Source organism: Macaca fascicularis, chromosome 8 (assembly GCF_037993035.2).
Source record: "Macaca fascicularis isolate 582-1 chromosome 8, T2T-MFA8v1.1".
NCBI classification, from domain to species: domain Eukaryota; kingdom Metazoa; phylum Chordata; class Mammalia; order Primates; family Cercopithecidae; genus Macaca; species Macaca fascicularis.
In genome coordinates this window covers 153,268,294-153,295,000 of record NC_088382.1, presented here as the reverse complement: position 1 = coordinate 153,295,000, position 26,707 = coordinate 153,268,294, and the positions used below count along the sequence as shown (strand labels likewise).

Below are 26,707 nucleotides of genomic sequence, written 5' to 3'. Positions count from 1 at the left end.
TCATGGCTCACTGTAGCCTTGACGTCCCAGGCTCAAGCAATCCCCCAACCTTAGGTTCCTGAGTAAGCTCGGACCACAGGTACACACCATCATGCCTGGCCAATTTTTTTTTTTTTTTTTTTTTTTTGTGAGATGGAGTCTCGCTCTGTTGCCCAGGCTGGAGTTCAGTGGTGTGATCTTGGCTCACTGCAAGCTCCACCTCCTGGGTTCACACCATTCTCCTGCCTCAGCCTCCTGAGTAGCTGGGACTACAGGCACCCGCCACCACGCCCAGATACTTTTTTTGCATTTTTAGTAGAGATGGAGTTTCACCATGTTAGCCAGGATGGTCTCAATCTCCTGACTTCATGATCCGCCCGCCTCGGCCTCCCAAAGCGTTGGGATTATAGGCGTGAGCCACCATGCCAGGCTATGCCTGGCCAATTTTTAAAACGTGTTTGTAGAGACGGGGTCTCACTATGTTGCCCAGGCTGGTCTCAGACCCCTGGGCTCAAGCAATCTTCCTAACTTGGCCTCCCAAATTGCTGAGATTACCAGCATGAGCCACCATGCCCAGCCAACTGTCCTTTTAGAGTAGTGAGTTTTACTGTCCCATGGCCAAAACTTTAAAATCAAATCCTTAAAGTCTGTATTTGTGTCTATCTGCATTATATATACATGTATACAAGTTTGTATACTGTCTATATGGTACCATTGACTGATAAATAAAGGAGCACTCATCAATTAAATAATCAACCCAAATGCTTTTCAAGTTCACGTGACTTCAGTAATCTTTCATAAACGAAGATGGTTTTTAAATTATTGGTAAAATAAAATAGAAATGTGTTCAGAATTTAATTTAGACATTTTCCTGGGTCTATTGGTCAGTCCTGTTTATACTATTTCTGCTAGATGTTTTAAAATCATAAAGCTATCAGTTTTATGATTTTTTTTATACTTGTTTAATTTGTGAACTTATATCCTTGGATTTGAGCCTTTAGATTTTGAGGTCTAGACAAGTGGCCATCATGAGGCCTGGGAACAATGCCTGGGCCCTTTCCTTTCTGATCCAGCTGTGCCTCTTGGCCATGCTGGGAGGGGTTGGAACCTTCAGGCTTTGTCTTTACAGCTGTAGTTTGATCTTGGGCTCTGCATCTGGTACATAATTAAAATTGCTTATTTCCTGTGGTTTTCACTGAAAACTGGGGTTACTAAGAATTAGCATTGTAATTAATACATGTAATTAAAACTACTAGGTATAAGAGAAACAATTTTAGGCCAGCCGCCGTGGCTCATGCCTGTAATCCTAGCATTATGGGAAACCGAGGCAGGCAGATCACCTGAGCTCAGGAGTTCAAGACCAGTCTGGGCAACATGGCAAAACCCCGTCTCTACTAAAAATACAAAAAAAAATTAGCTGGGCGTGGTGGCACGTGCCTGTAATCCCAGCTATTTGGGAGGCTGAGGCACAAGAATTGCTTGTACCTGGGAGGCGGAGTTTGCAATGAGCCAATGTCATGCCACTGCACTCCAGCCTGGGTGACAGAATAGAGAGAAACAATTTTATGTACAGAGTGTGTAAAGAAAGCAGAAAAGATTGAGCAATTTTTTTTTCTTTTTCTTTTTTTTTTTTTTGAGACTGAGTCTTGCTCTGTCGCCCAGGCTGGAGTGCAGTGGCACAATCTCAGCTCACTGCAACCTCTGCCTCCCAGGTTCAAGCAATTCTCCTGCCTCACCCTCCCAAGTAGCTGGGACTACAGGCACCCGCCACCACACCAGCTAATTTTTGTATTTTTAGTAGAGATGGGGTTTTACCATATTGGTCAAGCCGGTCTCGAACTCCTGACCTCAGGTGATCTGCTGACCTCGGCCTCCCAAAGTGCTGGGATTACAGGCATGAGCCACCACACCCGGTGTCTCGTTCTGTTGCCCAAGCTGGAGTGCAGTAGTGTGATCTTGGCTCACTACAACCTCTACCTCCCAGGTTCAAGCAATTCTCCTACCTCAGTCTCCCGAGTAGCTGGGATTACAGGCACCTGCCACCAGACCCAGATAATTTTTTATATTTTTGGTAAAGGCAGGGTTTCGCCATGTTGCCCAGGGTGGTCTCGAACTCCTGACCTCGTGAACCACCCACCTTGGCCTCCCAAAGTGTTGGGATTACAGGCATGAGCCACTATAGCCAGCTAATTTTTTTTTCTTTTACATAAGATAATTTTGTGATTTGCCAATAAATGAAGCTGTAAATTATCAGTGAAAATAAATAATTCAAAAATCTAAGCTGTTGAAACTCTATTATTTTAAGCCTTAAAAGAATGATTATGAGCCCCCACTCAGTGCCCACTGCCCGTGCCTCTGCCACAAGGCGCCCACCACTCCATGGCCTATGACTGCCCTTTCACCTTTTGGTGGCTTTGCTCAGGCTGTTCCCTATTCCTGAAATCCTCTTTGCTTATTCTCTGCTTATAAGTCCAGGTGAAACATTCATGCTTGAGGGGTTTTCCCAAGGCTCCTTCCAACTCCCTTCTCTGGCCTCCCAGGCTCTCGGTGGCCGCTGCATTATGGCCCTATTTCAGTGCAAGTGGATTGTCCCCAGCAGATCACGGTGGAGAGTGCACCCATGTTGGGGGCCAGCCTGAAGATGCAGCTGATGACTGTGAACCAGCAGCGTCAGTTGCTCAGGATAGACCTGCTTCAGTGCAGTGCACAAAGCACAGGTGGCAGCCTGACCATGCAACACTGGTGCCCACCCCACCTCAGGCAAGTCTGGCCCAGTCTCACTGCCCAATAAGACAGAAGAAGAAACGTGGCCAGGCACAGTGGTTCACGCCTGAAATCCTAGCACTTTGGAAGGCTGAGGCAGGCAGATCACCCGAGGTCAGGAGTTCAAGACCAGCCTGGCCTACATGGCAAAACCCCATCTCTACTAAAAATACAAAAATTAGCCAGGCGTGGTGGCGGGTGACTGTAATCCCAGCTACTCGGGAGGCTGAGGCAGGAGAATTGCTTGAACCCAGGAGGCGGAGGTTGCAGTGAGCCGAGATTGCACCATTGTACTCCAGCCCTGGGTAACGAGTAAGACTGTCTCAGAAAAAAAGAGAATAAAAAATGTGATGGGGGCCGGGCGCGGTGGCTCAAGCCTGTAATCCCAGCACTTTGGGAGGCCGAGACGGGCGGATCACAAGGTCAGGAGATCGAGACCAACCTGGCTAACCCAGTGAAACCCCGTCTCTACTAAAAAATACAAAAAAAAAACTAGCTGGGCGTGGTGGCGAGCACCTGTAGTCCCAGCTACTCTGGAGGCTGAGGCAGGAGAATGGCGTGAACCCAGGAGGCGGAGCTTGCAGTGAGCTGCGATCCGGCCTCTGCACTCCAGCCTGGGTGACAGAGCGAGACTCCGTCTCAAAAAAAAAAAAAAAAATGTGATGGGAGTAGACACAAAACCTCGAGCCCCTCCAGGCAGGGGCCCTTCCACTGGCTCTTGCAAGATGAAGAGATGTTTGTCATTTGGATATTTCTTTTTTTTTTTTTTTTTTTGAGACGGAGTCTCGCTCTGTCGCCCAGGCTGGAGTGCAGTGGCACAATCTCGGCTCACTGCAAGCTCCGCCTCCTGGGTTCACGCCATTCTCCTGCCTCAGCCTCCCGAGTAGCTGGGACTACAGGCGCCCGCCCCTGCGCCCGGCTAATTTTTTCTATTTTTAGTAGAGACGGGGTTTCACCATGGTCTCGATCTCCTGACCTTGTGATCCGCCCACCTCGGCCTCCCAAAGTGCTGGGATTACAGGCATGAGCCACCGCGCCCGGCCCATTTGGATATTTCTGGGTCCCTTGTTAGCTAGTTCACATCTACTTTGGTGTTCTGCACGCAACAAGGGGCATCCTCTTTCTCTGCAATATAAATGCCCAGTGTTCTTGCGGCCCCTCCACGCTAAGTTTTGATGGAAGCTGGAGCTTCTCAGGACATAGATCAGGATTTCCCCAGCACAGTTCTCACCCATGCCTTAAAGATGACCTTCTCAGTAGAGAGAGGGGAGGGGAGCACAGAGGAAGGGGGCTTACTGTCTGCAGAAATACAGTGCAAAACAAAAGCCAGAAAGCTTCTCAGTCTCTGAATGTAGTTTGGGATAGTGTAGATTCCTCCAAACTAAGTCCATTAGAATTTATTAGGCACCAGTCACAATGATAATACTTTGAGCTGACACGCCCTAATGGGGTAGGCACACCCAAAGGTGGCTCCTATGAGTTGCGTACACATATAATCCCCTCCCGTTGGGTTTAAGCAGAACCTGCCTTGCTTCTAAGCCATGGAATATGATGAAGGTGATGGCATGTCACCCCTTGATGAGGTTATGTTATACAAGGCTCTGTCTCAGCACACTGGACAGAAACATTACCCCTCACTGGCTTTGAGGAACTAACCTGTTATGTTGTGGGAGGGCCAGATGGCAGAAGTAGGTGTGGCTGATAGTTGCTGAGAGTGGTCCCCAGCAAACGGCTAGCAAGAAATGAGACTCTTAGTCACACAGACACCTGGAAATCGGGTCTGGAAACAACCTGAACAAGCCTAGAGGTGGATTCTTCCCTAGTCATGCCTCCAGATGAGAACACAGCCCTGCTGTCACCTTGACTGCAGCTTTTTTTTTTTTTTTTTGAGACAGAGTCTTGCTCTGTCACCCAGGCTGGAGTGCAGTGGCACAATCTCGGTTCGCTGCAGCCTCTGCCTCCCAGGTTCAAGCAATTCTCTGGCTCAGCCCCTGAGTAGCTGGATTACAGGTGCCCGCCACCACGTCTGACTTTTCTTTTTTTTTTTTTTTTTTTTGTATTTTTAGTAGAGACAGGGTTTCACCATCTTGGCCAGGCTGGTTTTGAACTTCTGACCTCGTGATCCACCTGCCTCAGCCTCCCAAAGTGCTGGGATTACAGGTGTGAGCCACTGCACCCAGCATCTGCAGCCTTGTGTGACCCTGAGCAGAGGACCCAGCTAAACTGTCTCCAGACTCCTGATCCACAGAAACAAATGTGATAATAAATGTGCACCGTATTGGGAGCAAGCCCCCCAAAATCTGGCCATAAACAAAATCTCTGCAGCACTGTAACATGTTCATGATGGCCCTAACTCCCAAGCTAGAAGGTTGTGGGTTTACCGGAATGAGGGCAAGGAACACCTGGCCCACCCAGGGTGGAAAACCGCTTAAAGGCATTCTTTTTTTTTTTTTTTTTTTTTTTTTTAGACGGAGTCTGGCTCTGTCATCCAGGCTGGAGTGCAGTGGCCAGATCTCAGCTCACTACAAGCTCCGCCTCCCGGGTTTACACCATTCTCCTGCCTCAGCCTCCCGAGTAGCTGGGACTACAGGCGCCCACCACCTCGCCCGGCTAGTTTTTTGTATTTTTTTAGTAGAGATGGGGTTTCACCATGTTAGCCAGGATGGTCTCGATCTCCTGACCTCGTGATTCGCCCGTCTCGGCCTCCCAAAGTGCTGGGATTACAGGCTTGAGCCACCGCGCCCGGCCATTAAAGGCATTCTTAAGCCACAAACAATAGCATGAGCGATCTGTGCCTTAAGGACATGCTCCTACTGCAGTTAACTAGCCCAACCTATTCCTTTAATTTGGCCCATCCCTTCATTTCCCATTTTTAGTTAATGTAATATCTGTAGAAAAAATGCTAATTACTGGTTTGCTGTTAATAAATACATGGGTAAATCTCTGTTTGGGGCTCTCAGTTCTGAAGGCTGTCAGACCCCTGATTTCCCACTTTACACCTCTATATTTCTGTGTGTGTGTCTTTAGTTCCTCTAGCGCCACTGGGTTAGGGTCTCCCCGACCGAGCTGGTCTCAGCACACTGTTTTAAGCTGTTAAGTGTATGGTGTGTCCATCAGAGGAATCACTATCTATGGTAGCTGTGGTAGCTTACAAAATGTATTTCTTTCTTTCTTTTTTTTTTTTTTTTTTTTTGAGATGGAGTCTTGCTCTGTCCCCCAGGCTGGAGTGCTGTGGCGCGATCTCGGCTCACTGCAAGCTCCCCCTCCTGGGTTTACGCCATTCTCCTGCCTCAGCCTCCTGAGTAGCTGGGACTACAGGCGCCCGCCACCTCGCCTGGCTAGTTTTTTTTTTTTTTGTATTTTTTAGTAGAGATGGGGTTTCACCGTGTTAGCCAGGATGGTCTCGATCTCCTGACCTCATGATCCGCCCATCTCGGCCTCCCAAAGTGCTGGGATTACAGGCTTGAGCCACCGCGCCCGACCCAAAATGTATTTCTTTTTTTTTTTTTTTTTTTTTTTTTTTTTTTTTGAGACGGAGTCTCACGCTGTTGCCCAGGCTGGAGTGCAGTGGCGCGATCTCGGCTCACTGCAAGCTCCGCCTCCTGGGTTCACGCCATTCTCCTGCCTCAGCCTCCTGAGTAGCTAGGACTACAGGCGCCCGCCACCGCGCCCGGCTAATTTTTTGTATTTTTAGTAGAGACGGGGTTTCACTGTGGTCTCGATCTCCTGACCTTGTGATCCGCCCGCCTCGGCCTCCCAAAGTGCTGGGATTACAGGCTTGAGCCACCGCGCCCGGCCCAAAATGTATTTCTTAAATGTAAAGACTTGAAAGTCAAAATGAGTCCTTGAACCACGGGCTGCAGAAGGGATGTTGTGTTAGGAGGCGTAAGAACAACATAAATCTCCTTGTACATCTCCACCAGAGCACTCAAGTGACAGGTGCATTAGTCCCTTAAGAGAGTCAGCATGTCCTTTGTAGGTCTGAAGCTTGGCATTGACTTCTCCTCTGTAGCTAAGAAAGTCCTAGCTGGCATCTTCTTCCAGTAGAAAATGCTTCTTCTACATTGAAAGTGTGTCATTGAGTGTAGCCACCTTCATCAGTGATCTTAGCTAGATGCTCTACATGACTTGCTGCAGCCTCTCCACCGGCACCTGCTGCTTCACCTTGCACGTTCTTGTTATGGAGACAGCTTCTGTCCTTGAACTGCACACCATAGATAGAAACTTGGGATGAGGAAGTTTTCCTCTATTTCTAGTTTGTTGAGTGTTTTTATCATGAAAGAGTGCTGGCTTGCCGGGCGCGGTGGCTCACACCTGTAATCCCAGCACTTTGGGAGGCTGAGACGGGCGGATCATGAGGTCAGGAGATCGAGATCATCCTGGCTAACCCGGTGAAACCCCGTCTCTACTAAAAAATACAAAAAAAATTAGCCAGGCGAGGTGGCGGGCGCCTGTAGTCCCAGCTCCTCAGGAGGCTGAGGCAGGATAATGGCGTGAACCCGGGAGGCAGAGCTTGCAGTGAGCTGAGATCCGGCCACTGCACTCCAGCCTGGGTGACAGAGGGAGACTCCGTCTCAAAAAAAAAAAAAAAAAAGAGTGCTGGCTTTGGGTCAGATGCCTTTTCTGCATCAGTTGACATGATTATGAATTTTTTCTTTCATTCTACTAATGTGGTGTATTATACAGATAGTTTTTTTTTGTGTTAAACCACACTTGTATTCTGGGATAAATCACATTTGGTCATTGTGTATTATCCATATAATATGCTGCTATATTTCTTTCACTCTGTGATATGGTTTGGCTCTGTTTCCCCACCCAGATCTCACCTTGAATTGTACTCCCCTAATTCCCACGTGTTGTGGGAGGGACCTGGTGGGAGATCATTTGAATCATGGGGCGATTTCCCCCATACTGTTCTCATGGTAGTGAATAAGTCTCACCAGATATGATGGTTTTATCAGGGGCTTCTCCTTTTGCATCTTCCTCATTTTCTCTTGCTGCCATGTAAGAAGTGCCTTTTGTCTCCCGCCATGATTCTGAGGACTCCCCAGCCATGTGGAACTGTGAGTCCAATTAAACCTCTTTTTCTTCCCAGTCTTGGGTACGTCTTTATCAGCAGAATAAAGACGAACTAATACACTCTGCAACTGTTTTTTGTTTGCTTGTTTGTTTGTTTGTTTTGAGACAGAGTCTCACTCTGTTGCCCAGGCTGGGGTACAGTGGCACGATCTGGGCTCACTACAACCTCTACCTCCTGGGTTCAAGTGATTCTCCTGCCTCAGCCTCCCAAGTAGCTGGGATTACAGGCATACATCACCACACCCGGCTAATTTTTGTATTTTTAGTAGAGATGGGGTTTTGCTGCGTTGGCCAGCTAAACTCCTAGCCTCAAGAAATCTGCCTGCCTCAACCTCCCAAAGTGCTGAGATTACAGGTGTGAGCCACCGTGCCTGGCCCTGCAAGTATTTTTATTCCAGCTCTTGTCTTCCTTGGTGAACACTCCACTTACCACCCAGCACTGTAAAGAGAAACCCAGGTTATCAATCAGGGTTCTCCAGAGAAACAGAATTAGGATAGACAGATAGATAAATGATAGACAAACAGACAGATACATATCAGTTACCGATACACATACACGCACACACACATACACAATTATTACTATTATTATTATTATTTTGAGACAGAGTCTAGCTCTGTCACCTAAGCTGGAGTGTAGTGGCGTGATCTCAGCTCACTGCAACCTCCCCTTCCTGGGTTCAAGCGATTCTCCTTCTTCAGCCTCCTGAGTAGCTGGGATTACAGGCACGTGCCACCAGGCCCAACTAATTTTTGTATTTTTAGTAGAGACGGGGTTTCACTGTGTTGGCCAGACTGGTCTCGAACTCCTGACCTCATGATCTGCCTGCCTCAGCCTCCCAAAGTGCTGGATTACAAGCGTGAGCCACCGTGCCCACTATATATATATATATATATATATATTTTTTTTTTTTTTTTTTTTTTTTGAGATGGAGTTTCATTCTTGTTGTCCAGCCTAGAGTGCAATGGTGCCAACTCAGCTCACTGCAACCTCTGCTTCCTGGGTTCAAGCAACTCTCCTGCCTCAGCCTCCCGAGTAGCTGGAATTACAAGCATGCACCACTATGCCTGGCTAATTTTGTATTTTTAGTAGAGATGGGGTTTCTCCATGTTGGTCAGGCTGGTCTTGAATTCCTGACCTCAGGTGATCCGCCACCTCGGCCTTCCAAAGTGCTGGGATTACAGGCATGAGCCATCGTGCCTGGCTTATTATTATTATTTTAACAGGGCCTAGCTCTGTTGCCCAGGCTGGAGTGCAGTGGCGTGATCTCCCCTCATTGCAAACTCTGCCTCCTGGAATCAAGCCATCCTCCAGCTTCAGCTTCCCAAGTAGCTGGGACCATAGGCATGTACCACCACACCTGGCTAATTTTTGTATTTTTTGTAGAAATGCGGTCTTGATATGTTGCCCATGCTGGTCTCAAACTCCTGGGCTCAAGTGATCCTCCCACCTCAGCCTCCCAAAGTGCTGGGATTATAGGCAAGAGCCACTGCACTCGGCCTGTGACTGATTTATTTGACTTAAGATAAGGTTCTCAAGGTTCATCCATGGTATAGTAGGTGTCAGAATTTCCCTCCTTTAAGGCTGAATATTCCACATGTGTAGATGCCACCTTTGGCTCTATCCCTCCATAGACACTCGGGCTGCTGCCACCTTCTGGCTCTGGTGAATAACGTTGCTATGAACATGGATATACACAGATACCTGTTGGAGTCCCTACTTCCACTTCTTTTTGGAATATACTGGGAAGCAGGATTGCTGGATCATATGGTGATGGCAGCCACACCATTTTACATTCCAACAGCAGTGCACAAATATTTTTCCATATTCTTGCTAGCACTTTTATTTTCTTTTTTCATTTTTTTTTTTTTTTTGAAAGACAGTCTCACTCTGTTGCCCAGGCTGAAGTACAGCAACGCGATCTTGGCTCACTGCAACCTCCACCTCCTGGGTTCCAGTGATTCTCCTGCCTCAACCTCCTGAGTATCGGGGACTAAGGCACCCGCCACCACACCCAGCTAATTTTTGTATTTTGGTAGAGAAGGAGTTTCACCATGTTGGCCAAGCTGTTCTCCAGCTTCTGACCTCAAGTGATCCGCCTGCCTCAGCCTCCCAAAGTGCTGAGATCACAGGTGTGAGACACCGTGTCCCGCCCCAACACTTATTTTCTATTTATTTATTTATTTTTGAGACAGGGTCTCACTCTGTTGCCCAGGCTGGAGTGCAGTGATGTGATCTTGGCTCACTGAAACCTCTGCCTCCTGGGTTTAAGTGATTCTTGTGCCTCAGCCTCCCCACTAGCTGGGATTACAGGCACCCGTCACCATGCCCGGCTAATTTTTTGTATTTTAATAGAGACAGGGTTTCTTCAAGTTGCCCAGCCTGATCTCAAACTCCTGACCTCAACTGATTCGCCCGCCTCCGCCTCCCAAGAGGGAGGCACACCTGCCGAGATTACAGGTGTGCATCACTGCACCCAGCCATTTTCTCTATCTGTCTATTTATTTATGTGAGACAGAGTCTTGCTCTGTCGCCAGGCTAGAGTGGAGTGGTGTGATCTTGGCTCACCGCAACCTCCACCTCCCAGGTTCAAGTGATTCTCCTGCCTCAGCCTCCTGAGTAGGTGGGATTACAGGCAGGCGCCACCACGCCCCATTTTCTCTCTTTTTAATAGTAACCATCTTAATGGGTATGAGGTATAAATGTTTGGTTTCAAAAATAAATTTTCAAAGTCCTTTTATATTTATCCGTTTTGCTGTGTGCTTGATAGTCCTTTGCTCTGCAGTCCCTCATCCCTCAAAACAGACACTACCATAAAATAAAGACTTTGGGGGTATTGGCCAGGCGCAGTGGCTCATGCCTGTAATCCCAGCACTTTGGGAGTCCGAGATGGGCGGATCACAAGGTCAGGAGATCGAGACCATCCTGACTAATATGGTGAAACCCCGTCTCTACTAAAAATACAAAAATTAGCCGGGCGCGGTGGCGGGAGCCTGTAGTCCCAGCTACTCTGGAGGCTGAGGCAGGAGAATGGCGTGAACCTGGGAGGCGGAGCTTGCAGTGAGCTGAGATCACGCCACTGCACTCCAGCCTGGGCAACAGAGTGGGCAACAGAGTGAGACTCCATCTCAAAAAAAGAAAGGAAGGAAGAAAGGAAGGAGGGAAGGAGGGAGGGAGGGAAAGAAAGAAAGAAAGAAAAAAAGAAAGAAAGAAAGAAAGAAAGAAAGAAAGAAAGAAAGAAAGAAAGAGAGAGGAAAGAAAGAGAAAGAAAGAAAGAAAGAAAGAAAGAAAGAAAGAAAGAAAGAAAGAAAGAAAGAAAGAAAGAAAGAAAGAAAGAAAGAAAGAGAAAGAAAGAACGAATTTATGGAGGCCAGGTGTGGTGGCTCACGCCTGTAATCCCAGCACTCTGGGAGGCGGAGGCAGGCGGATCATGAGGTCAGGAGATCAAGACCATCCTGGTTAACATGATGAAACCCCATCTCTACTAAAAATACAAAAATTAGCCAGGCGTGGTGGCACGCACCTGTAGTCCCAGCTACTTGGGAGGCTGAGGCATGAGAAACATGCAAAAAAAAAAAAAAAAAAAAGAAATTATGGATTTCTTTGATAATTTCAGTTTCTACTGACTCAACAGAAAAGAGTCTCCAAATTGAATCTTTTTTTTTTTTTTTTTTTTTGTTTTGAGACAGAGTCTTGCTCTGTCACCCAGGCTGGAGTGCAGGGGCAGGATCTCAGCTCACTGCAACCGCCACCTCCAGGGTTCAAGTGATTCTCCTGCCTTAGCCTCCAGAGTAGCTGGGATTACAGGCATGAGCCACCATGCCCAGCTAATTTTGTATTTTTAGTAGAGACATTATTTCTCCATGTTGCTCAGGCTGGTCTCGAACTCCTGACCTCAGGTGATCCACCCACCTCCGCCTTCCAAAGGGCTGGGATTACAGGCGTAAGCCATCACACCCTGCGGAACCAATTTTTAAAAGAAAAGTACAAGCCGAGTGCAGTGGCTTACGCATGTAATCTCAGAGCTTTGGGAGGTGAAGGCAGGAGGATTGCTTGAATTTGAGTGATCAGAACAGGAATTTGAGACCAGCCTGGGCAACACAGCAAGATTGCATCTCCGAAAACAAAAAAGAAGTACAGGCCTGGTGTGGTGGCTCACGCCTGTAATCCCAGCATTTTGGGAGGCCGAGGCAGGCAGATCACGAGGTCAGGAGATCGAGACCATCCTGGCTAACATGGTGAAACCCAGTCTCTTAAGAAATACAAAAAATTAGCTGGGAATGGTGGCGGTGCCTGTAGTCCCAGCTACTCCGGAGGCTGAGGCAGGAGAATGGTGTGAACCCAGGAGGCGGAGCTTGCAGTGAGCCAAGATCACGCCACTGCACTCCAGCCTGGGCAACAGAGCAAGACTCTCTCTCAAAAAAAAAAAAAAAAGTATAATGACTTAAGAAAGATTGTGTAATTGGACATTACGGTCAATAGAATACAAATTATGTGACTTTTTAATAACATAATTAGTAACTTTGCTGAAAAGAAGACAAGAAAACAATTTTTATGGAAGAAATATATAATAATTTAGAAATTATGAAGTCTTCACTAAGCAACGCTGCCTGCCCATCACCAGAGCAGGTGGACATGCCCAGCAGCGACTCACTTCAGTCATCTCTAATGTTTTGCTGACTTCCGGTCAGATAAAAGCCATCGCTTTATGGATGTCTTTTTTTTTTTTTTTTTTTTTTGAGATGGAGTCTCGCTCTGTTGCTCAGGCTGGAGTGCAGTGGCACGAGCTTGGCTCACTGCAAGCTTTGCCTCCCGGGTTCAGGCCATTCTCCTGCCTGAGCCTCCCGAGGAGCTGGGACTACAGGCGCCGCCACCACGCCCGGCTAATTTTTTGTATTTTTAGTGGAGAGGGGGTTTCACCGTGTTAACCAGGATGGTCTCGATCTCCTGACCTCGTGATCCGCCCGTCTCGGCCTCCCAAAGTGCTGGGATTACAGGCGTGAGCCACCACGCCCGGCCTAATTTTGTTTTTTTATTAGATACTGGGTTTCGCCATGTTGGCCAGGCTGGTCTCGAACTCCTGACCTCAAATGATCCGCCCGCCTCGGCCTCCCAAAGTGCTGGGATTACAGGCCTGAGTCACCACCGCACTTGGCCGTGACTCCTTTTAAATGCTTGCACTTCGATGGAAGACGTTGACGGGGGCCTCCCGATGCCAGGGCCGGGCTGCCACCCTCTCCCGCCCCAGACAGCAGGACTGGGCTCTGAGCCGAGGGCAGGAGCAGCTGGCGGCTGCCAGCGCGACCGTGGGACCTACTGTGAGCCGCCACGACCCTCCTTGACTCGCCGTGACCCATCGTGATCCGCTGTGATCCTCCTTAAACTGCCGTGACCCACTGTCACCCATCGTGACCCGCCGTAACTCTGGGGTTGTTTGCTGCTTGCTGCCCGAGCCTGGGCGTCCCCGTGGGCGCGGGTGACAGCGCACGGGTTTGGGACGACAACCCGAGCTCCTCATCGCGGCCGGAATCCAGGCGGCTGCAGAGCGAGGTCTGCGGATTCCGGGGTGGAACCCTGGGAGGGAAGGGGAGCCCAGGGAGACGCCGCAGCGTGAGCCCGCCTGGCCCCAGCGCCCACGAGGCTCCCCCTGACGCCGTGGGCAGCCGGCGCGGCGCTGCCTTCCGGCCCTCGTCTCGTGTGCTCCAGCCGCCCCAAGCAGGGCCTGGGCCCAGCGCCCGGCGGGCTAAGGAAGTTGCGGCTCGGCACCTCCCCCGGGGACCCTCCAACGCTCGGCCGGCCGGAGAGACGGCGCTTCCCAAGCGGCTTTGCGGCCGCGGACTCCAAGTCCCAGAGTGCCCCGCCCCAGCTTCCCCGACCCCGCCCCCCACCTGGCGTCGCGCGTACCCGAAGCACACCCGGCCGGAAGCCGCTGTCGGGGAGCCGGCGGTGGCGCTGGACGCAGGTGAGGTGGCACCGGAGTCAGCCTCACCCTGGGCCCTGGATGCTCCGTGAGAGTCAGGGAACGCTGTAGGGGTCTGGGATCGAGGGGCGTGGGGACGGCCTGGGGCCGTGGTAGGGGGTCCGGCTGCGGTGAGGTCTCCTCGCGTGCTTGGGAGCCGCGCGATGCCTGCGGAGGGCCCCTTCCCGTAAGGGCTGGTCCTGAGGCCCTGCCGCGGAGCCCGAGCAGGTTTTCGGCTTCCAGTATAGGATCCTTGGGGGTGGCTGCGCCCCAAGGCCTGTCCTGCCCTGGAGGAATATGGCTGGCCAGGGGTCTCCAGGACCAGCCCGCCTCGAGTGGGCGTGGGCTGCACACAGGCGCCGCCTCGTGCCTGTCCCTAGCATGCGGGCTTTGGCTGCAAGCCGTGTTAACGACTTGCGCCAGAAGCCCCAGTCCCAAGGTTGTCTGCCTCCCCTCTTATCAGCCAGAGGGGAGAAGAATGTACCTTTTATCGGTCCAGTGGGGGGTCGTGGGTTGGGAACAGCTGCTCTGGGCTGGGTGGTAGCTCAGGACCCCTGAGTAGGCTGAGAGCTCCCTGGGGAACAGGGCTGCGACGAGGGGGTGCCTCTGTCCAGCTGGGTCTTTCTGGTTGCCAGTGGACTATGTCCCCACCCTGAGGGCCTCACTCTGTGCCAGTTGCCACAGAAGAGTGGGGCTCCAAAGGATGGGAGTATAATGGCCTCAGCCTCCCACAATTTGACACTACAGGTGCAACTGACATGGGTGAACCCCAGGGGTCCATGCGGATTCTAGTGACAGGGGGCTCTGGGCTGGTAGGCAAAGCCATCCAGAAGGTGGTAGCAGATGGAGCTGGACTTCCTGGAGAGGACTGGGTGTTTGTCTCCTCCAAAGACGCCGATCTCACGTGAGTGAGCTCATCCCGAGATCAGCCCTCCTCCCCATCCTACCCCTGACCGCAGAACTAAGAGCTCCAGGCTGGGCCTGTTCCTGAGTCTAGCAGTAGCTGTGTGTCTGGGTCCTTCCTGCTAGGTGGCTGGCCTGGCCTGGGTGTGCTTGGCTGTGTTCCTGGGCAAACACCCTCCCATCTCTTCCCGGAAGCCTGCACCCTCACACCAGCCAGGCCCTGGGGCCACCCTCCCTTTTGACTGTTCCTCCTGCCATAGTCCCACCCAGTCCCTGCACTCAGCACCCAAACCTGGAGTGCTGGTTCCCTCCAGAGCCTCCTGACAGCCTGGCTCCCCACAGGGATGCAGCACAGACCCGCGCCCTGTTTGAGAAGGTCCGACCCACGCATGTCATCCATCTTGCTGCAATGGTGGGGGGCCTGTTCCGGAATATCAAATACAATTTGGACTTCTGGGTAAGTGAGGGTGGCCCCAGCAAGCACTGGAAACCAGGATCCCAGGTTCTGGGAACTTCTTGGCGGCCTTCCCACTCTCACAGGCCCACATTCCCACCCCAGGAAGTCCCTGAGGATCAGGGCTTGGCACAGCCTGGTGGGGGCAGCCCCTGAGGGACCCCGAGTCATTCACACTTGGTACTGTGGACAGAGGGGCAATGCAGGTGGGCCTGGAGGCACTTGGCCCAGAAGGAAAAGCCGTGGAGCTGACCTGTAGCATTGGGAAGCTGAAAGGAGCCAGAGGCCACGTGGGACTGGGAGCTGGTTCCTGCCCCCTGAGTCCCCAGGGCCTCTGGAGCCTCTGGCTCCCAGGACTGTGCTGGCCCAGCTCCCCTGAGCTGGGCCCACTGCACACTCAGGGGTGCAGGGGTGTAAACAGAGCTCTGTGCATCTGCTGCCTGTGACTGGGGGAAGGGGGCGTGGTATAAGGGCCCTGCCATGGCTAGCTGTGTCCGGGAGGGTTGACCCCACAGGTCTGTAGGCAGCAGCCTTACCTTAGCTGGCTTTGCTAAGTGTAGGAGGCACTAGGGTCAGCAGAGGCTCAGACCAGATTCTGCCCAAGAGCCCTGTCACCCCAGAGCCCTCCTTGTCGGTGTCTCGGCCTTCCCAGCAGGCTGCCTGGCCACCACCTCTCCCTTCTCCCAAGACCAGTCCCAGTGCTCCAGCCATGCCATGTCTAGTTCATGCACAGGAAGTGGGGCTTGCGGGGTGGACTTGGCAAGGGCAGGCTTCATTAATCCTGGGAGGTAGAGCCAGATGGGAGCTCCTCCAGGGTGGTGAAGTAGACTGCCCCATTCCCCATGTAGTGGGAGCCCCAGCCCAGCCCAGGGCCAGACTGGGCTCCTTCCCAGCCTCCACTACCTGCCCTGACCTCAGCAGCCTCCTGTGTGGGGTCCATCCCTGAGCTGGGAGTGTAGTGTTCTCCTCACACTGGAAGGCAGAGCCAGCCCCTCCTCCAGCCTTGGTGGGGCTGGAGAGTCGTGGTGTCTGTAAGCCCAGAGGCTTCACCTTGTCCCGAAAGGGTTAGGATGGGCAGGTTTGGGTCCTACCATGGCTGAAGGGCCAGGGTGTATCTCCACTAATGCATCTGGAGGAGCAGGTAAGGGCTAGGATCTGAGCTGGGGAGCCTGATTGGTCCCCACCTCACCCCTGCAGAGGAAAAATGTGCACATCAACGACAACGTCCTGCACTCGGCCTTCGAGGTGGGCGCCTGCAAGGTGGTGTCCTGCCTGTCCACCTGTATCTTCCCTGACAAGACGACCTACCCCATAGATGAGACCATGGTGAGGGGCGGGGCCTGGCTGTGGGTGGGGCTGGGGAGCCTGTGGGCGGGGCCAGAAAGTAGTGGCCTCTGCCTCTCCCGCCCCCGCAGATCCACAATGGGCCGCCCCACAGCAGCAATTTTGGGTACTCGTATGCCAAGAGGATGATCGACGTGCAGAACAGGTCCTCACACCCGTCCTGCTGAGGCCCAGCCAGGAGTGGGGGAGAGGGCCCCCAGGGGCGGGTGGGGCCGGCCGGTGGGGTCTTCGTGCCAGCCTCAGTAAGAGGCCAGCAGCAGCGTGGGGTGGGATCGCGGGCCCAGGACGAGGGCAGGAGACACTGTGCCTCCGCAGGGCTTACTTCCAGCAGTACGGCTGCACCTTCACCGCTGTCATCCCCACCAACGTCTTTGGGCCCCACGACAACTTCAACATCGAGGATGGCCATGTGCTGCCTGGCCTCATCCACAAGGTGCACCTGGCCAAGAGTGAGTGCGTCCGCCCCACGGGGTTCTGGGGCTCAGCTCGAGAGGAGGTGACTCAGTGCCTCTGACACCTGCTCCCTCCCCGAATCTGCAGGCAGCAGCTCGGCCCTGACGGTGTGGGGTACCGGGAAGCCGCGGAGGCAGTTCATATACTCGCTGGTGCGTAAAGGCAGGCATAGCTCTCCCCAGAGAACCTGCCCCATTGAGCCCTGGGCTTGCCCCTGCTGGGCTGTCGGGGAGGCGGTGCAGGAGGGAGCCTCGGACCAGGAGAGAGTCTGGGCTGAGCTCTGAGAGGAACCATCTCTGGTTCTCGTGGAGGCCCCATAGCCTCCTGTTTCCAGGAGTCACTGGTGTAGCTCTGAGCTCCGAGGGAGAAAGGAGGGACCTCTGGTCCCCAGGCTGAGCCCCCACTGAACAAGGACAACAGTATGGACTCCCCGGCAAGGGTGTTTGGGAGAAGGGACCTGTGGCTATACCCATGGTCTCTTGACCCTGCCTGTCTGACCTGTAGGACCTGGCCCAGCTCTTTATCTGGGTCCTACGGGAGTACAATGAAGTGGAGCCCATCATCCTCTCAGGTGGGCACCTCAGCCCTCAGCCCCCAGCCCCCTTCATGGTGGGACAGGATCTAAGGCTGTCCTGGGAGGCTGGCTGAGGGGTGGGAGCAGGAATATTCATGAGCAGTTGGGGGGCAGCAAGGGGAGGCCTGACCCGGTGGCTCCCCACAGTGGGCGAGGAAGATGAGGTCTCCATCAAGGAGGCAGCCGAGGCGGTGGTGGAGGCCATGGACTTCCATGGGGAGGTCACCGTATCCTCTGGCTCCAGTGCTGGGGGTTGGGCGGGGGCCCCTTGGCAGGCTCCATGGCCTCCCCGCACAGGGCCAGCGTGGGTGAGACACTGTGGAGGGAGGATGCCTACCCTGGCAGGCGGAGGAGCTCTGCTGTGGCTCCCTGGGAATGGCAGAGGTTCAAGGACAAGCTGCGGGGGCTGGGAGTGGAGGTGCTCCTCTCGCTGTGGCCTTGACAAAGCATGCAGTTTGATACATCCAAGTCGGATGGGCAGTTTAAGAAGACAGCCAGTAACAGCAAGCTGAGGACCTACCTGCCTGACTTCCGGTTCACACCTTTCAAGCAGGGTGAGCCCTGACCCCACAGCCCTCCACTTGGTGGCCCCCACACCTGCTGGCCTGCCCCAGCCTCTCCTTCATGCTCCCTACCAGGGCAAAGGTGAGGCGCCCCCCTCAGAGCCTATACTGCCCTGGAGGTGGGACACCAAAGCTCAGAGGGGTGACTTCCCTGTCCCTGGGACTCCCCCCACTTCCTCCCATGTGGCCCTGGCCCTCCCTGCCCATGGCCCTCACCTGCCCGCCTCTGCAGCGGTGAAGGAGACCTGTGCTTGGTTCACTGACAACTACGAGCAGGCCCGGAAATGAAGCTGGAAGGCAGGAGCAGGTGCCAGCGGACCATCGGCTGGCAGAGCCACCACCCATCAACCCTGCCAGGAGCTCAGGGCACCACCTGGGCCCACATTCTGTCCGCTCTGCAGCCCCAAGCATCTATCCAGTGGGGCCCCCATTCACATCAGTCCTCAGGGAAACCAGGGCCCGGGCAGGCCCGGTGCTTTGCTCCCCACACTGGCCCCCGGCCTTGCGTGTGTCCACTCTGATCCTGTGTCCCGCTCCCTGGGAGCCAATAAAGTGCATTTTCACAGGCCTGGGCTTGGCAGCTCTGTGCTGAGCCATGCCCCACACCGAGGTACTGCCCCCGAGCCTGGCCAGCCCTGGTACCCACTGTCCCCCTGGCTTGCTGTTCAGCCCCTGAGAGCTGGTGACTCCCTGGGGTGGAAAGGCTGCAGAAGCTGGAGATAGGAAGGCACGCGTGTGGGCAGGCAGCGGGCAGGCAGCAATAAGACTGGCGTGGACAAGGATGTGCAAGGCAGGGCCAGTCCTAGCCCCTCCTCGTGGCCACCTGCAGGCCTCAGTAACTTGAGCTCACTAGGGCCTCCCTGCCTCAGCCTGAGAGCTCTGGGGACACTGGTCTAGTGGGCCGGAAACATCTAGTGAGCCAGCCAAGCTGGGCCCACAGATGGATCTGAGGGCAGGCTGATGATTCGGTGGCTCAGGCTTCCCCTGGCCTGGCCCCTCGTCTCTGGCTCTCAGGCTTGGGTGTGGGTCCCCACCTGGCCCGTCCCATGGAGAAGGACAGCTGCCTGCTGGACAGGTCAGCTCCAGCTGCCAGAGGTGGGGTGTCATTTCTCCCCCCTCATTCTCAGAGCGGAGACAGCAAAGTCCAGAATGGTTCCCGGGATGGTGCCTCACCCAGGCAGGGTGGTGCTGGGGTATGGACCAGGAGCACTTTGCTCGTCACCCCCTTTCTCAGCGCCTTGTACAGAGGGGGCCTCTAGGCTAGAACCCTCTGGTCCTCCACGCCCAGGACCCAGACACCCTCCCTGGCTCCTGGCCTAACCCTGGGCCCGCCTCTTCTCAGGGTCCCTCTCCTGGGCGCCCTGTGCTGTCTTCACGCACAGGATGCCTTCTGGCTGCAGGTAGGGCTTCCTGCTTCACTTCTTCCTTTGTTAATTTGGGCAGCACTGGTGTGTCCTCCCTGTCCTGGCACTGAGTCCAGACCTGTGTCCTGCACCCAGCCAACCACTCACCTTATCTGTCACTGCCCCTTTGTGTCAGGCAAGCCAAGGTGTCCTCTAGGCCTCCCCTGAGACTGGCCTCCTCTTGGGTCAAGGCCTCCCCACAGTTTAGGCCTCAGCTGAGGTGGCCCAGCCTCCAAACACCTTCCCTGACAGCACCATCTCAGCCCCTGTCTGAGCATCCACCCTGCCCTGCTGGGATTATTTGCAAACTTCTGGGAGTCCTGCCTCAACCCCCACCCCTCATGCCAACATCCCAGGACCTGGAGCTCCAGGAGGTGGGTTGGCCTCGTTCACAGTGTATCCCCTGGCACCAGCCCTTTGTGGATAAAGGCTCTGCCCATGTGGGGGTTCAGGAAAGGCCTCCTGGAGAGGGTGGTGCCTGTGTGGCCACTTGGATCCGCCAGGTGAGGAACAGTGGGAAGAAGCCCAGCCAAAAGCAGAGGTGCCCTGGACACAAGCCATGGGTGGCTAGGTGTCCAGGTCAGCTAAGGGCTCCTAACGGATGCTCAGAAGCCTGGCCCGGCATGGGATGGAGAAGCTGAACAGGACTGGGCCTTCTTTTACTCACTGTGGCCCTGGGCACTCGGCCAGCAACCCTCCTTCACCTCGACTCGGTGTACTTGTTTATGATGAGCTTGTCCTTATGTATGATGGCATGGCACTGGATGCCTCTGGCCCCTTTCACCTCCCCATAGCCTGGGTCCCAAGCCATCACTGGCCCAGGGGGCCTGGGAGAAAATCCAGGGGGTCTGTGTGGGAAGGGGCTGGCCGGATCCAAGGTGGCAGGAGAGACAGCTGCTGACAGTGTGCTGGTGCAAAGTGTGCACCACCCACATTTCTTGGCCGCGGTGGCTGAAGCAGCCTTGTGGTGGCTTTCTATCCCTCTCTACGTCATTTGCTTTAGAGCCTTGACACTCTGGCCGTCCTGCGTGTGTGCTGACTGTAGTCCGTCTATACAGCCAACAAGCAGGGCTGCAGGGTGGGGTCCAGTCTGTCCCATCTGCTGCTGTGGGGTGGCCTTGCCCAGGCCCAGAGCAGGGCCCAGAGGCTGCAGCTGCACAGTAAATGTTGAATCAATGAGAGGATTTCATGACTGAAGAGCTTAGAAAACGTCAAAGGCTTCAGAAGAAAATAACATCGGTAACATGCAGCCTTAGATTAGATGATGAAAACAAAACCGCACTCAGATCTTCAAGCCTTATTTTCCTTGTGTCATTAAAAATGACGCCCCCCCTTTGCGACTGTCCCCTCCCCTTCCCGTCGATCTCAGGCCCCTGGGCCCGGCCAGCTCTCCGTGACCTGGGCCTCCACCCCTCGTGCTTCCCCGCGGCTCCACCGCCTGTCGTCGGCGGGGCCTCAGTGACCGCACGCTCCGGACCAGCCCCGCCACCCGCTTCGCTAGCCCTCCCGTCCCGAAAACCAACAGCCGGACCTCGCACGCCCGACCGGGACCCCTCCGCGCTCCTCCGGCCCCGCCCCAGTTTCTCTCAGCCAATGGACAGTGAGGGGCGGCCTGGCCGCTTCGGGCCAATAAGCAGCGAGAGGCGGGGTCCCCGCGCCCTGCGAACCAGTAGAGTGCGGACAAAAAGCCGGCCGGAGCGGGGCGACAAGATGGCGGCTGCGGGGTCGGCTACGCGGCGCGTGGGCTTCGTGGGCGCGGGCCGCATGGCGGGGGCCATCGCGCAGGGCCTCATCAGAGCAGGTGGGGCGGCGCGGGGCTGGGCCTGCGGCCTGGCGTGGGAGTAGCCCCGTGGGAGGTGCCCTGTCGCGAGAGTGGGGCCGGAGGCGCGAGCCCAGCCACTCGGGTCTCAGCTTCGCTGGGTGCAGCCGGAGTCACGCCTTTTTCCTCTTACTTTTTTGACGTGGCTGCGGGAAGATTTGAGTTACACGTGGCTAGGTGCTGCTTCCGTGGCCGGCTTCCTGGCCGCGTGGCCTTGGCCAGGCTCACCTCTTCCAGCCTCTGATGTTCTCTTTGCGCGCCAGCCCCTCTCCGAGCAGCAGGGCTTCTCTTCCAGACACCTTAGCTCTAGGGACACCTGGGCCAGATCATCCATCCTGTGCCAGTAGCACTCCCCACGTTGTGACAGCCAAAAAATGCCTCCAGACACTGCCGAATGTCCCCTGGGTGGCGGGAGGAGACAGGTAAAGTCATCCCCTGTTGAGAAACACTGCTTTATGGCCGGGATATTTATGCTGACCATATACTTCTCCAGGCATTTAGAAGCCTCTCTGCAGATTGTGGGTAGGGAGAGCTGGGTGACTCTTGGCTCTCTGCCTTCAGCCGTACTTCAGGGTCCAGAAGAATCAAGATCCATCAGGAAATAGCTTACTGTGAGTTTTACCTGTGAAACCCGGCAGTACCACATGCCTCCCGGAGCTGTACTGGTTAAATGAGACAATATGTCTAATGTTGAGCCTAGTACTGGTGTGTATGGGTGGCACTGTCATGATTAATTGCTGTGTTTAGGTTGTAGTGTACACTTCTGTCTTCCTGTTCGACCTTACCAAAATCTAACCCAATCTCTCCACCCCTGTACCCCACAAAAGCAGATGATTTCTACCAAGTAGGCATTTAGCCTCTTGGACATCCCAGCCAGACTCTCCCTCCCGAGGAACCTGGGCCCCCATTGGGCCTTCTGTGGCCAATCAGCTGCCTTTGTACCCACCACACTCCCCCAAGGCCTGGTGTTCCTCTTCTGCTCCAGGCAGCCTTCCCTTCCCTGGAGACAGAGGCCCCAGGGATGTGTCCTCACCAACGAGGCCAGCTCCTGGCCTCCACACCCAGCAGCAGTCAGGGGCGTTGACTGCCAAGTAGAATCAATGGATATGATTGCCTGGGCCCAGTGAATGGTGCATCCTGCTTTGGGTTCCTGAGGCCAGGAGGGGGCCCATGATGGGCCCGGCGTGGCTGAGCCTGAGAGGCCAGGTGAGCTCCTTCCTCTCCTCACTGCCATCCTATCCCACCCCCCTCACCAACCCCTCTTCCTTTTCTTTTCTTTCCAGGGAAAGTGGAAGCTCAGCACATAGTGGCCAGTGCACCAACAGACAGGAACTTATGTCACTTTCAAGTGAGCATAGAGCCTAGGTTCTTCATACCCTCCAGAGCCCAGGATAGCGCTTGACTCCTATCCCACTAAGACACCTATTAGAGCCAGAGATGGGTGGTTTATTTAGCTGAAGTTTGGAGACTGGCTGTTCTGGGCTGGGGAAAGGGAGATGAGAGGCCAGGAGGAAAGTAAGGTTGTGGAGGGCCAAAGCAAAGTGTTTGTGTGTGTGTGTGTGTGTATGCGTGTGAGTGCATGCATGTGCACATGTGTATATGCGAGTGCATGCTCACATGTGCGTTTGCACGTGTGGTGTGTGTATGTCACTGCGTGTGTGTACGTGTGTGTGAGTGCATGCTCATGAGTACATGCATGTGCACCTGTGTGGTCGTGAGTGCATTCGTGTGCACGTATGTGCTCGTGTGTGTGCGTGCACATGTGTATGAGTGCGTGCATGTACACGAGTGCATGCTCATGAGTGGGTGTGTGTACACGTGTGTGCTTGTGAGTACATGCGTGTGTGTGTATGTGTGTGCTTATGAGTGCATGCATGTGCACGTGTGTGTGTGCTCGTGAGTACATGTGTCTGCACGTGTGTATATGTGAATGCATGCTCGTGAGTGCATGCATGTGCATGTGTGTGTTTGCATGCTGGGGTGGTGGTCACAGACATTCACTGCGGATGGAGGGCTCAGGGCTTGGGGAGGCGCTGACATCAGGATGGCCTGTGAGGAGCAGGGTTAGTCTGGGTGAGTCTTGGGCATTGGAGAAGTTGGGGTGGTCTAGACACTTGCAATGGGAGAGACCCTGGGACCCATGGGAATGTGTGGCCTCCAGCAGGAAGGGCTGTGGTGGAGAGGGTGTGCCGCTCACACAGCCCCTGAGGCCTGGTCCTGGTATCCCTGGCACAGGCTCTGGGTTGCCAGACCACCCACTCCAACCAGGAGGTGCTGCAGAGCTGCCTGCTCGTCATCTTTGCCACCAAGCCCCACATCCTGCCAGCTGTCGTGGCAGAGGTGGCTCCTGTGGTCACTGCTGAACACATCTTGGTGTCCGTGGCTGCTGGGGTGTCTCTGAGCACCCTGGAGGAGGTGAGTGTCCCTTGGGCTAAGGCCTTGATCCCAGCATAGGCTCTGCTGGCCGGGCTTGGGTGGCAGGCAGCCCCCCAGAGAGCCTGAGGTGGCCGGGTGGCCCACCTGGGTCAAGTGTTTGGGCTTAGGGTTCCCTCCTGGTGCTGTACCTGGGAGGCAGATGCTGGAGGCCTCCCAGCAGGGCCCAGTCCTACAGACTCCCTGATTCTGACCTCTCTCTGGCCAGCTGCTGCCCCCAAACACACGGGTGCTGCGGGTCTTGCCCAACCTGCCCTGTGTGGTCCAGGAAGGGGCCATAGTGATGGCGCGGGGCCGCCACGTGGGGAGCAGCGAGACCAAGCTCCTGCAGCATCTGCTGGAGGCCTGTGGGCGGTGTGAGGAGGTGCCTGAAGCCTACGTCGACATCCACACTGGCCTCAGTGGCAGTGGCGTGGCCTTCGTGAGTATTGCCTCGTCCATCCCCCGCCCCACCCTTGGCAAAGAGGGTCCCACCCAAGTCCGTCTGACAGCCTCTGCCCTCAGAGTCCAACCTTGAGGCCTGCATGGTTGGTCTCCAGGCCCACTGGGAGCTCTGCTTGTCCCTGGGACTTCACTGCCCTGGGGATCTTCGAGGCCAGCCCCTTTGCAGACCCTTGGGCTCAGGCCTTAGTTCTGGCCATCCATGGCTAGTGCTCTGGGCCTTGTTCCTGAAGGTTCTGAGCCCCCAGGCTTTGACACCTATCCCCCCTACCACCATGGTTCTGCTACAGGTGTGTGCATTTTCTGAGGCCCTGGCCGAAGGCGCCGTCAAGATGGGCATGCCCAGCAGCCTGGCCCACCGCATCGCTGCCCAGACCCTGCTGGTGAGTGAGGGTGGCCTCTGGGGAACATTGGGAAGGCCCAAGCCTGTACCACTTCCAGTGGGCAGGGAAACAGCAGGCTCTAGAAGCTGGGGCCAAGGTTGGGGGATGCAACAAGGGCAGGCTGCACAGTGGGGACCCAGGGGCTACCTCCCCTGGTCACCAGGCTCTAACACTCTCCTCAGGGGACAGCCAAGATGCTGCTGCACGAGGGCCAACACCCAGCCCAGCTGCGCTCAGATGTGTGCACCCCGGGTGGCACCACCATCTACGGGCTCCATGCCCTGGAGCAGGGCGGGCTGCGAGCAGCCACCATGAGCGCTGTGGAGGCCGCCACCTGCCGGGCCAGGGAGCTCAGCAGAAAGTAGGCTGGGCTCTGGCCATCCTTGCCTGCCTTCGTGCCCCCACCTCTCCCTGTGCCCCTTCCCCTGAGGACTGTGGCTCCCTCCCTCCTGCACGAGGGTCTCCTATCACTCCTTCTGCCCCCACACAGGGAAATGCAGGGGACAGGACTTGAGAGGTTCCAGCAGGCAGGGGAGTCCTGACTAGTGGGGACACTCCTCCTTCCCTGGTAAGCAGAGGGCACTGTGGTGGTTGCCCTGCCCCTTGCTGCAGTGAGCCCTCCTCGCTGCAACATACATTCTGAGGGGCCCAAGAGATGGCATCTTGGCCAGTTGCCCACATGGTTGGGCTGTTGGTCGAGGCCATGAACAGAACTTATGGTAACAGGCACGGCTGGCCCAGTGCCTGATCTGGAACCGGGGCTTGCCTTTGGCTTTCCAGGTGGCTCCATGCAGCTACAGCCAGGCCAGCTGCCTCATCTCAGCTCTAGGGGGCACGAGCCATATGGGGTCTACACAAGAGACCCTCTCCCCTACAGTAAAGCCAGGGGCCCTGGCCTGCTGTGGGTGGGGCCCCCACAGGGAGCTGGAGCCTGCCCTGCAGCCCAGAGAAGCGGGTGCCTGTGGTGGGTGTGCTGGTCCTCTGCTAAAGAGGAGGAACTGCTGGGCCAGGTCTTCAGCAGTGCTGGGGTGGCACCAGGCGGGCAGTGGTAGGTGGGGCAGCTTGAGGTCTGAGAGGGTGGCCCTGGCCAGCCAGGACAAATGCAGACCCCTGGCTTTAGTTGGGATACAGTCTCCCTCTTTCCTCCTGATCCTAAGCTCCTGACAAGTGGCCAGGTGGCTCTGGGCCCTCCTGCCCCTCACCTAGGTCAGGGGTCCTGGAATGCCCCGTGGCTCTGGCACCACCACACTGGCCTCTGACGGTAGGACTTGTCCCCTCCACATGTCCCTAAAAGGCAGCAAGTCAGGAAAGCCAGGACTTGGGGGAGAAGCAAAGCTCCAGGATTGGAGGCTAGGGTTCTAGGGCCTTTGGGTGGGGAGGGCCCAGGCCAGGCAGTCTTAGCTCCATCCCCTGCCCCACAAGATTCACCTGGGCCTCCAGTCCCATGCTGGCCCCAACTGCTGCAGCGCTCAGCTTCCACCCAGCAGCCTCTGGAGGAAGGCGGGGAGCATGCCCTCAGCGAGGCTGGGCAGCGGGTTCTGCTGTGCCATCTCCCTGTGTGCCTGGGCAGATCAATCCCCCAGTGCAAAACAGGGCTAAGGGCACCTGCAGGACAGCAGCACGCTCCATCCTTCATGCTCAGCTGCCTCTGTGGCCACAGACTTCTGCCCGCCACCTGCTCTCTCTTACTCCTCCTAGCCTAGCCCATCCGTAAGCTCCCTCCCCCGCCTGGTTCCCGGGGCAGGCTGACTCAGTCGACTGCTTGGTCCAAGCCTGGCCCTGGCACTTGTCAGGGTCAGCCTAAGGAGATGGGAATAAAGATGCCGGAGAGCACCAAGTGAGCTTATGTTTCACCAGAGGTGAATAAAACCAAGTTCCGGGCCAGGCCCAGTGGCTCACGTCTGTAATCCCAGCACTTTGGGAGGCCAAGGCGGGTGGATCACGAGGTCAGGAGTTCAAGACCAGCCTGACCAACATGGAGAAACCCCATCTCTACTAAAAATACAAAATTAACCGGATATGGTGGTGCGTGCCTGTGATCCCTGCTATTTGAGAGGCTGAGGCGGGAGAATTGCCTGAACCCAGGAGGCAGAGGTTGCAGAGAGCCAAGATTGCCCCACTGCACTCCAGCCTGGGTGACAGCAAGACTCTGTCTT

At 55.0% G+C, this 26,707-nt stretch overlaps 2 protein-coding genes across 7 annotated transcripts; both read left to right on the top strand.

Annotated features, from left to right (window-relative positions):
• The first annotated feature begins 13,733 nt into the window (after nucleotides 1-13,733).
• On the top strand, nucleotides 13,734-18,640 carry GFUS (GDP-L-fucose synthase). 4 transcript variants are annotated; one of them, XR_012416761.1, is made up of 11 exons: nucleotides 13,734-13,784; nucleotides 14,529-14,685; nucleotides 15,027-15,141; nucleotides 16,336-16,464; nucleotides 16,554-16,627; nucleotides 16,798-16,931; nucleotides 17,023-17,087; nucleotides 17,247-17,506; nucleotides 17,657-17,736; nucleotides 17,964-18,063; nucleotides 18,305-18,640. XR_012416761.1 is itself a non-coding variant. In XM_065519782.2 (11 exons), the coding sequence occupies exons 3-11, from the start codon at nucleotides 15,094-15,096 to the stop codon at nucleotides 18,358-18,360; spliced, it is 753 nt and encodes a 250-aa protein (XP_065375854.1). In that variant the 5' UTR covers nucleotides 13,734-13,784; nucleotides 14,598-14,685; nucleotides 15,027-15,093; the 3' UTR covers nucleotides 18,361-18,640. The 4 variants fall into 4 exon arrangements, 3 of the variants coding, with proteins under 3 accessions (XP_065375854.1, XP_045254775.2, XP_065375855.1); XM_065519782.2 differs by having other exon boundaries at nucleotides 14,598-14,685; nucleotides 17,440-17,506; XM_045398840.3 differs by having other exon boundaries at nucleotides 17,440-17,506.
• A 2,525-nt stretch (nucleotides 18,641-21,165) lies between these two features.
• PYCR3 (pyrroline-5-carboxylate reductase 3) lies at nucleotides 21,166-26,384 on the top strand. 3 transcript variants are annotated; one of them, XM_073999682.1, is made up of 7 exons: nucleotides 21,166-21,276; nucleotides 21,788-21,905; nucleotides 22,578-22,642; nucleotides 23,530-23,709; nucleotides 23,936-24,148; nucleotides 24,459-24,551; nucleotides 24,734-26,384. In XM_073999682.1, exons 5-7 carry the CDS (start codon nucleotides 24,011-24,013, stop codon nucleotides 24,914-24,916), a joined length of 414 nt encoding a protein of 137 aa, XP_073855783.1. In that variant the 5' UTR covers nucleotides 21,166-21,276; nucleotides 21,788-21,905; nucleotides 22,578-22,642; nucleotides 23,530-23,709; nucleotides 23,936-24,010; the 3' UTR covers nucleotides 24,917-26,384. The 3 variants fall into 3 exon arrangements, with proteins under 3 accessions (XP_073855783.1, XP_045254776.2, XP_073855784.1); XM_045398841.3 differs by lacking the exon at nucleotides 21,788-21,905; XM_073999683.1 differs by lacking the exons at nucleotides 21,166-21,276; nucleotides 21,788-21,905 and adding an exon at nucleotides 22,284-22,500.
• The last annotated feature ends 323 nt before the right edge of the window (nucleotides 26,385-26,707 follow it).